A 9,286-nucleotide genomic window follows, 5' to 3' on the forward strand; every position below is an offset into this window, starting at 1 on the left:
CCCATCTTGTTCGTCTGGCAAATGATGAGTTTGTTACCATTTTCGTGTGGGGCGGCGCTCTGTTTGTTTTGACACTTGGACTACATGGATCTGTGGCGGTCTTGGCCTATAAATTAGCCCGACATGTGACATGTGTAGTGGTTGCTCCTGAAAAGATCGCCGCCTGGCGATAGCCTAATGTTTTGTTTGTTTTTGTGATTAGTTTGTAATTAACTTTGAAGATCTTTGTCCAGAGATATTTTAACATAATGTCAGGTAAAAATATAGAATTTGGCAGATGAGGTGCCAGATAGACAAATGCCGATAGCACCTTTTTCACTGAGTTCACCATATAATTAGAGGAAGTGTTATTATTTTTGCCCCGACCCGATGTTTATCCTCCAAGTTAATTTCTTTATAATTAGGCAAAGAGGCACCGGTATATAGTTATCAAAAAATGCTATTATTTCCGATTAGTTCGGGCCCTCAATCAAAATGGGAAAAGTGAGGAAATTTCGAAAGACCTTCAATACGATTTTCATACGCTTATCCACACCAGAAATTCAGACCCTCACTCAGTGTGCCCAATCATCCATCAAGACTCCACTTAAGACCCAAAAACTCTGGCGTGTCAATCGAGTTTTCTGAACACCCCAAAATCCCAATGAAAAATTTCACTTTGAGTGACCATGAAAATGCATTCGTTAAACACTCTCCATAGTATGTGTGTGTGTGCATCTGGGTATCTGTGTATCTGCGTATCTGTATCTTTGTATCTGAGCTGCGCATATCCCCAGTCCCCTTTTCAATTTGTTCTGCCGGCAAGGCGACACTTGCACCCAAGGAATTACGCCTATGTGGAACAGGATATATGTGCGATATTGTGTGAGAAATTGAAACAGGATTTCTGGCTACTTTGCATAGCTGTGAAGTGTTTGCTAGGGCATTATAATGCGTAATTTATGTGGAGTATTTTTTATAGAGGAGAAGAAGCGGGTAATTTGAGACTCCAAGAAACATGAGATGGTGGGGAAAATGGTTGGAAATTAATTCAAATTAAAAGTATAAAAAAATACGAGTATAATAAAAGAAATTAGAGCACTTGAAAGTGCAATAAAGTGAAATAATAATTAAAATAATCCAATCTAAAAATATTCCCCAAGTAAGAAATCCTTTGTTATATTTTGGTTCACATATTTTTATTTATTTTTGATTTGTTTTTATATGTTTGTGTTTTTTTTTGTGTGTGTTTTTTGTTTGATAATTTTTGTTTAAATATTTTTCGTGTTTTCACTTTTTTTTAGCGTTCACATTGAATACAGATTATGGTTTTATTCTCTTCTAATTTATGCTAAATAAATCTTCTCCTTTTCGCCGGATAAATAGAACTAACTGAAGCGTCTATGAATTTATTGTTAATACTATAAATATATCTTTAGATGTAATAGCATAACTAACGGTTAATGTTTACACTATATATAGCTACATACATATAGTTTACAATCGTGCAGCGTTTTTATTTATATATATTAATTTGTTTTTTTTTTCTTGTGTTTGCATAGTTTTTGAGTGAATTTCGTTCTAACTTTACACTGAGATGAGTTTTTGAACAACATTGAAACATTTGTACAATAAATAAAACTAAATTACAAAAATTCTCTAGGGGAAAGTGAGAAAAACTGTACAGCTTATAAATAATTTAAAATTTTTACAACAAATAGAGAGAAATGTTTTCTTTGCTTTTCATATAAACAACAAATAATTTACAACATTCAAAACGAGGTTTAGTTTTTTTTTTGTTCCGTTTGCACTGAGTCTGGAAGTTGTCTAAAATTTAAAATTTGATGTCATAAAGTTTTTAAAGAAATTATATATATATAATTTAAATGCAAGAAATGTGGTTTTTTTTATTTGCATTTAGCTTTTACACACTTAGTAACTTGGGTCTTTGTCACAAAAATCAAATGAACGAAACTTTAAAAATTTCTTATTTAGGTTATCTTTTCAATTAAAAATAAAAGTTTTACGTAAAAAAAAATCTTTATGAGATATATAAATACTTTTTTCAATATTTGTTCGCAACTTTTAAAAGTATTGTTTTACCTTCACTGCAATAGTTTTACTTTAGACAACTTCTAGCCTCAATGTGTTTTGTTTTTAATACTGCTCGTGGCAAGAACTTGGGGGCAGGGGCAGCTTGCTAGCCTAGTGGGCGGGGCTGCGGGAGGCGGTTACGACGGGCGGAGAGCCGGCGGCGGAGGTGGGCGGCCCCTGACCGCCGGGCAGCTGGTATGGACTGAACCGCTGATATTGCCGCGGTCGCATATCGGGCGATGGAGATCCCGACGACGTCGACGAGGGCGTGGATGCGGTAGGCGGGGGCGGCGGCGTCCGGTTGGCGGCCATTACCGCTGCAGCGGCGGCCGCTTGCGCCTGCGCTTGCGCTTGAGCTTGAGCGGCGGCGGCCTGCTGATTGGCGCTCGCCAAGAAACCGGCGGTGAGTTGCGGCCACTGCTGCTGGAACATGTGGAAGGCGCCCAGTCCCGGCGGCGGTGGTGGTGGTCCCGCTGCCGCCGCAGCCGCCTGGTACATTTGTGGCATCATCAGCTGGGCGTACGGTGAATTGCCGCCGAACATTTGCAGATGCTGGCGGGCCTTCTCAAAGAGGGCCATCGAGGAGGGATCGCCTTGGGCGGCAAACTGTTGCATCAGCGGATCGGGAAACAGACGCAGTGGCGAACGGAGCTGCTGCTCCAGCAGCAGTGCCTCCATGGGATCGCGATCGAAGTCGGTGAGGCGGGAGGAGTCGCGGAATCCCTTGGCAAACGGATTCGAGTCGATCTTCAGCTTGGTGATCAACTGATTCTGGTAGGCCGTCACCGCCGTGAACACCGTTTCCGGGAACACGTAGGTCTTGTGGTCCAAGTCCTGCAGTTCCTTGGGATTCGACGGAATGCTCTGGCCATGGCTCAAACGCACCAAGTGAATCCTGGGCTGGTATCGGTGCATCGAGTTCAAAACAATCTGGAAATGGATAGAGAAATGGGAGAGGGTTTCATTGTAGTAAGTCGATTGAAAATTATGTGGCTGGGTACTAGGAGAGTGAGGTAAATGATTGATAAGCCCTATTAAAGTAATTTTAATGACATGTAGAATGTTTAGTTAAAATATAATTGGTATAGTGAGAAGTTCTAGCCTTCTTTGTAATTCTTATAATAAAAGTAAACCTTGTTACTGAAATTCTCCGTTCTTCAAAGTGACAACTTTGTATTTGTAAACGCAGAAAATTAAATAAGCTCCAGCTAATAATAAAACTACAATAAAAGAAACTTGTCCACGTAATAATTTGTAAGATTATTTAAGTATAAATTTTATAAGACAGATGAAAAGTAACTTGTTTTTTGATTTTAAATAAAGGGAAGCATAAAAAGTAATTTAACTAAACAAATCTGCTGAAATCGTTTAAATAAAAGATTAAAAATAGGTTCAAGTTCCTTTAAATACTTTACAAATTTTCTTTTTCTGCCACATGACTAAGATTAGTCAACCAAGAACTTTTAGCCAACTTGTGCCAACTAGGCAAATATTTCTTTATATGTATGCATACACCCGTGTTGCAAAATTATCAATCATTTAGCACTCGCGGCTAATCGCTACCTCAGCATCTGAACGTCTCAGAGTTTTAGAGTCTCAGAGTAACTGAGTATCTCAGGATCCAAGTATCGCAACTCACCTGTCCGTTTTTATCCATTTCGTTATTAGTCAGCTTCACCTTCTCGAAGGAGATAACTTGTTTGCGCAGCGCCTCGCAGCTGAAGGGGCTGTCGGGATGGGCGTAGAGGCGGGCTGGGGGGGCGGGGTCGGCCTTGCCGGCCACCAGCCAAGCGGACCGATGGTAGGCGTAGCGATACCGCTTCGAGTCCATGGGAATGATGTCCATCAGCACGGCGTAGCGATCGGCGGGCTGGATTTGCCTCAGCGGACCCGAGAAACTGACGCGCACAGTGGGGAACATGCGTCTGAAAAGAGGACACAAAAGCGCTCGATTAGATTTCTTTCTTTTATTCAATATTTTGGTACATTGCCGTTGGCATTGCCCCACACAGCCAGTTAAGTCGGGAATTTATGGCCCACCAACCTGGGGCTTCTACTTTATTTTCCTCTATTTTCTCTCACATTTTCCCTGCTTTGACAAGTGCAGACAATGACAACAAAAGCGAAACTCTTCCTCCCTTTAGTCAAAGTAGAAAAAAAGTGTATAATGTGCATCCTCTTTTCTATATCCTGTGGTTTAATGTCCCTCCAAAGTCGGTGACATAACCTCGGGCCGAAAAAGGGCGAGCAACTGGGACCGCCCTGATGTCTGCAACTCCGAGGTGTGATTTTTACAATATCATTAAGGAGCGTGTAGTGTACCTATCTATCTGTCGGTGTGACCTGTGTGTGTGTGGTCAGGTGTGTGTGGGAGCAAAGGTGTGGACAACCCGTGGTCATGTGGATTGAACTTGTTCCCATTCCCATTACCCCGCTGACAACAGCAACGCCCATAGCTCTGATTTTCCTCTCTTCTCATCTCACTTTTAGGTGCAGAAAATTCGCCTGCAGGTAAACAAATTGGTCGATTTTTTGGCACAGTTTCCTTTTCAGAGCAGGACCCCACACACACCATCCCTGAGATGGCATGAAATTTTTGTTGACATCGCAAACCATTTGGCAAGCCAATTTATGGTGATGCCCAAGAACATAAAGGCTGACTTAAGGAGAACAGTTTTAATGATGAGACACGAAGACAGTTGATTTGGAAATAAAGAAATTTTTAAATATGTAAAGATTTCATATACTTTATGTTTTTCTTTTGAATGCAAAGTACCATTTATTTAAATTAAAAAATATATGAAAAGAAGATAATTGTCATTTAAACAAATAAATTCGAGTTAAAGAAATATTTCTTGACTTTAAAAATGAAATTAAAAAATTGGCCATAATTCATAAAAAATTTCTAGTGATAAACTCAACTCTAAATATTGTTAAGCCACCCCTTTCACCACCCAAACTCTCCCACGTTGTTGGCCCGTTTAAACTAATGCCTGTTTGCACTGCCGACTGACTGAATGATTGACTGATGGATGGATAGTTGATTGTTTTGGATGCTTACCTGCCCGTTTTGGTGATGATCATCTCGGTGCCGAGATCGTGAAAGCGATCCCACAGCTCTTTGGTCTCCAGGTGGCATTGCACCGGCTTCAGTTCGTCGCAATTGCAGGAGCCAACGATTTTGGGTGCCTTCTGCACCGGTTCGGGTGTTAAACGCTCCTCACTGTCCTCCGTGCCCGGCGATTGGGGCGGCGTGGAGCAGCGTCCTTGGCTGCTCGTCGAGCTGGTATTTAGCTGCGATTCGGCGGAAGCTGTTGTTTGTGCCACGGCGCCGGCGCTGTTGCGACTCTTGTGTGCCACATTATTATTGTTATTGTTGTTGTTGTTGTTGCTGTTGCTATGATTGTTGTTATTGTGATTGTGATTGTGGTGCTGATGGTGGTGGTGGTGATTGTGATTGTGGTGCTGATGGTGGTTCAAACGTCGGGCCTTGGTCGGCGGCTCCTCGGCATCGCTGCAGTCAACCACATCAACGTCAACCTCATCCTCCACCGAAATGGGACCTTAAATGACACAAGAAGGAAAAGCGAAAATTGAAAATTAAATGTGAATTGCAGGCTTTGTGTTTGAGCTTAAGTTAAATGAAAACAAAGCACAGAGGCGAAAAAATCTAATTAAAATACGGAAAACATGTCATGATTTTTATACAAGTTAAATTAAGTCAATCAACACATTTTGTGATAAAATAAATGTAGCTTTTATATATATTTACTTCTTAATAATAATAATTTTGACGCAATATACAAATTTTAATTCTGAAATTTTATTTATTAATACTTGTAAACTGTAAGATATAAAATGCACATTGCAGTTTAAAAACCTCTCAAATCACTTTTAAACTATAAAAACCAAGGCTTTTTAAAATGAATTTTGTATCACTTAATCTGGATATATTTTCCGAATTTCCCTCAGACTTTTCCGCTGTGCATTTGGCCAAACTGAGGTCGTTTCACTGTTGACAACATTGACTGGTGGAGCTGATTTCGCGGCAGACAGCGTGGAGTCGTCTCATATTCTTGGAGTTTCCGCTTCGCTTCGCGTTACAATGAGACAATGAGACGAGCGCTCGCTTAATTGGCAAACTGAACACAAATTGTCAATTAAACAGCCCGCAGCTCTAGCTGCGATTGCTCTTTTCCATTGCATAAACAAAAGTGTAGGGCTTCAAGGTGTATGCAAGTTGATGAATAACTTTTTTTTTTTTGGGGCCAGCCCTAGGCGAAATGTCGCGTACGCTTTCCATTTTCAAGCCGACACGATAGCGAAATGATTGGGCAAACCAACAAGCTCGTTTTTGTATAGGTGAGCCCAGACGGTAGGTGTTAAAACGCTAACTAAGCAAACGGAAAACGACGGCAAAAAAAATGAAACGACAAAGAAATAAACAAAACAAAATATAAAATTAAAAAAGCTGCATATTTGATAAAAGATCGTAAAATATGAACACCTCACAGCGACTTCGCTTTGGCTTTGTTTTGATTTTGATTTTGATTTTGGCCGTCGCTAATTTTCTGCGCCTCGTAAAATTAATAATATGAAGCACATTGTTGAAAATTAATTAACATAATTAGCAGCTTTTGTTAGCGTCCGACAGAAATATGAATTCCACGCGATTAGTTGCTGTGCACAATTTGCATATTGTCAGCTATAAATGAGCGCTGCAAGTGTTCAGTTTTAATATATGAACATCTGATCCGCGATCTTTGGCTTGGCTTAAATGCGATTGCCGTCGGCCACAGAGAACTAGTTATTTGAACTTGGCTCGAACGCCTGCTAATTGTCAATGGCAATTAAATGGAAGTCTGCGCACCCAAAGCGACAACAGTAATTTAATCGATTTGTTGTGCAATCAATTAGCGATTGTCTTGTGGCTAACAATTTTTGCATTTGCCGGTCAAGTGTGCGTTTCTATTTTAGGGCGTTGATTTGTTGATGTGTTTATTCCTTTGTTATAACAAAAGCTTTGCGTTTCAATATGTTTTTGCTTTTAAATATTTTATCAAATCGATTTAGAAATACTGCTGTATGTTTTTGTTTTTGACTTGTGTCCATAAAATACTCATTTTTGTGTTGTTGAGATGGAAGTTCTAAATAGTATCGTAGAGACACCTTTTATTTTGAGTTAAATCATTTTTATCACATTTCAAATGCTATAAAAAAGAATTCTGACTGGTAAATCAATAATAATAAATATTTTTTAAATATTTTAAGAGAAACAAGCTACTTTGCATGGCTTATTAAACTGCGTTATGCCTCTGAAGCTTTGATAAATGAAGTTGGCAATAGATATTGTAGTTGCTTCCTTGAAACACAAATATCTGGTTCATTTGTGGAAAGTATCTTTAAGATACACTTGACCCATAACTATCCAAAAAAGATTTATTCCTTAAAGCTCAGAAATCTTATGCTTTTGCTTATGCTCACTTATTACAAATGAAAAACAACCAACTATCATTAAGTATCTATAAGATACATTTTGGTTGAAAGCTTTTAAGAGCCTGTAACTCATATAATTTAATAGTTTTCCGGGACATATTGCTTCTAACTACATTTTGATGGTTTTTCTGAATTATCCCTGATTTGAAGTAATTTCGAAATGTATCTCTACTTACTTGCACTGCGAATGGAGGACTCCCGACTGGAGGCATCTTCGCGGGCCATTATGGCGGCGATGGAGAAGTCCGTCGCTGAGCCGGCGGCACTTTTGCTGGCCGTCGTCGTTGTGGTTTGCGCACTGCCATTGGCAGCGGGATTTGCGGGGGCGACGGGAACGCCGTTGCACAGATACGGATGCGAACCGACCAGCATTTTGTGGGTACTTGTAGTTCTTTAGCGAGGATTTAGCTGGACACCTGTTTTTTTCAGGTATTTCGATATACTGTATCTGGACACTTGTCAACACTTGGCACTTATAAAGCAAGCTGCATTTTCAGCACTTTGTAGATTGGCTTTCTACGCTTTGTATCTGTATCTTTTCTGCTGTTTGTATCTTTGTATCTCTCTATCTTTGGCGCACGCGAACTGAGTATCTCGCGGACTGAGTGTGTGCGCAACGGAAGGCAGGCGACGTTGAACTGAATTGTGTCAGGAAATTGTTGCCGCTGAGAAGCCAAAAACGACGGCAGGCACAAAACTCGGAAAACCAGTTTTCCCGCTTATGGTACACCCCAGTGCAAGCGGGACAACCGTATTTCGAGCAATATGAAACCAAGTGCGAGTGGGACAGCCCTATTCCCAGCTCTGAGTGAAAACGTTTTCCAAACGGAAAAGCGGCGGGGGAGTCGACGTGCGACAGAGAGAGGCGCTGTCAGCAACTTTCTCTTTTCCTCTCCTCTCTCTCTTACGAGAGCGTCATAACTCATTTACAATTAAAAATGTCGGCGCTTTTGGGCTCTCTCGCTTGCACTCATGCACCTCCCTATAGCCGTCTCTCTTCGCCTCTCTTTCTCGCCCATTTATGAAGTGCCAACGTTTCGCTTGCGGTTTTTCGTTGCCTCTTTTTTTATACAACTTTTCGCCGTTGTCGTCGCATTCCGTTTCCTGTTATCTCCTCTTCTGACGGTTTCTTCCATCTTCCGTTTTGAGTGGCTGTTTCATTTCGTTTCCAACACGTTCCGCAGATCACTCAATCGTTTTTTGAGTGAGTTTTTTTCTCTCTGTTTTTTCTGCAGTTGCATCCTGCTGGTTTTGGATATTATTTTTTATTTATCTGCAAGGACATGGACCTTGAGTCAAGGTTATTGCAATCAGGCGTATAGAATTTATGCGATTTGAGCAAAGAACATTTTGTTAATTGCTTACAACAAGGGGAATAAGTTTAAAATTAAAGGACACAGTTTTAATTTTATCTTAAAGTCTAAAAGTATGGCTAGCATTTTATCTTGGGGCTATACTTACAATAATAAAAGTTAGTGATATAGTTTCAATACGAAAATATTATATCTTTAAAATATATTTGTATTTGCTTTGCAATACGGCGAAAAATATGTCGTTTTAAAGAAATATTTTTAAAAATTTATAAAATAGAGCAATCTTTTTATTGTTTTTTTTTATGTCTTACAAATTAAAGAAGTCGTTTAAATAGAAACTGGGCTAATTTTGTAAAAATTACTTTCAGCCTCAACATTCAACCCTTTTACATCAACCCTAACTT

The 9,286-nt window shown here is 39.9% G+C and overlaps 1 protein-coding gene across 1 annotated transcript; it reads right to left on the minus strand.

Moving 5' to 3' along the window:
• Positions 1–1,165: 1,165 nt before the first annotated feature.
• LOC128262907 (T-box protein H15) lies at positions 1,166–8,215 on the minus strand. Its single transcript, XM_052997486.1, has 4 exons — positions 7,746–8,215; positions 5,135–5,636; positions 3,713–3,998; positions 1,166–3,003 (listed from the first exon to the last, which is right to left on the minus strand). The coding sequence occupies exons 1-4, from the start codon at positions 7,939–7,941 to the stop codon at positions 2,185–2,187; spliced, it is 1,803 nt and encodes a 600-aa protein (XP_052853446.1). The 5' UTR covers positions 7,942–8,215; the 3' UTR covers positions 1,166–2,184.
• Positions 8,216–9,286: the final 1,071 nt, after the last annotated feature.

This window comes from Drosophila gunungcola, unplaced genomic scaffold (genome assembly GCF_025200985.1).
Source record: "Drosophila gunungcola strain Sukarami unplaced genomic scaffold, Dgunungcola_SK_2 000001F, whole genome shotgun sequence".
Classification (NCBI taxonomy): domain Eukaryota; kingdom Metazoa; phylum Arthropoda; class Insecta; order Diptera; family Drosophilidae; genus Drosophila; species Drosophila gunungcola.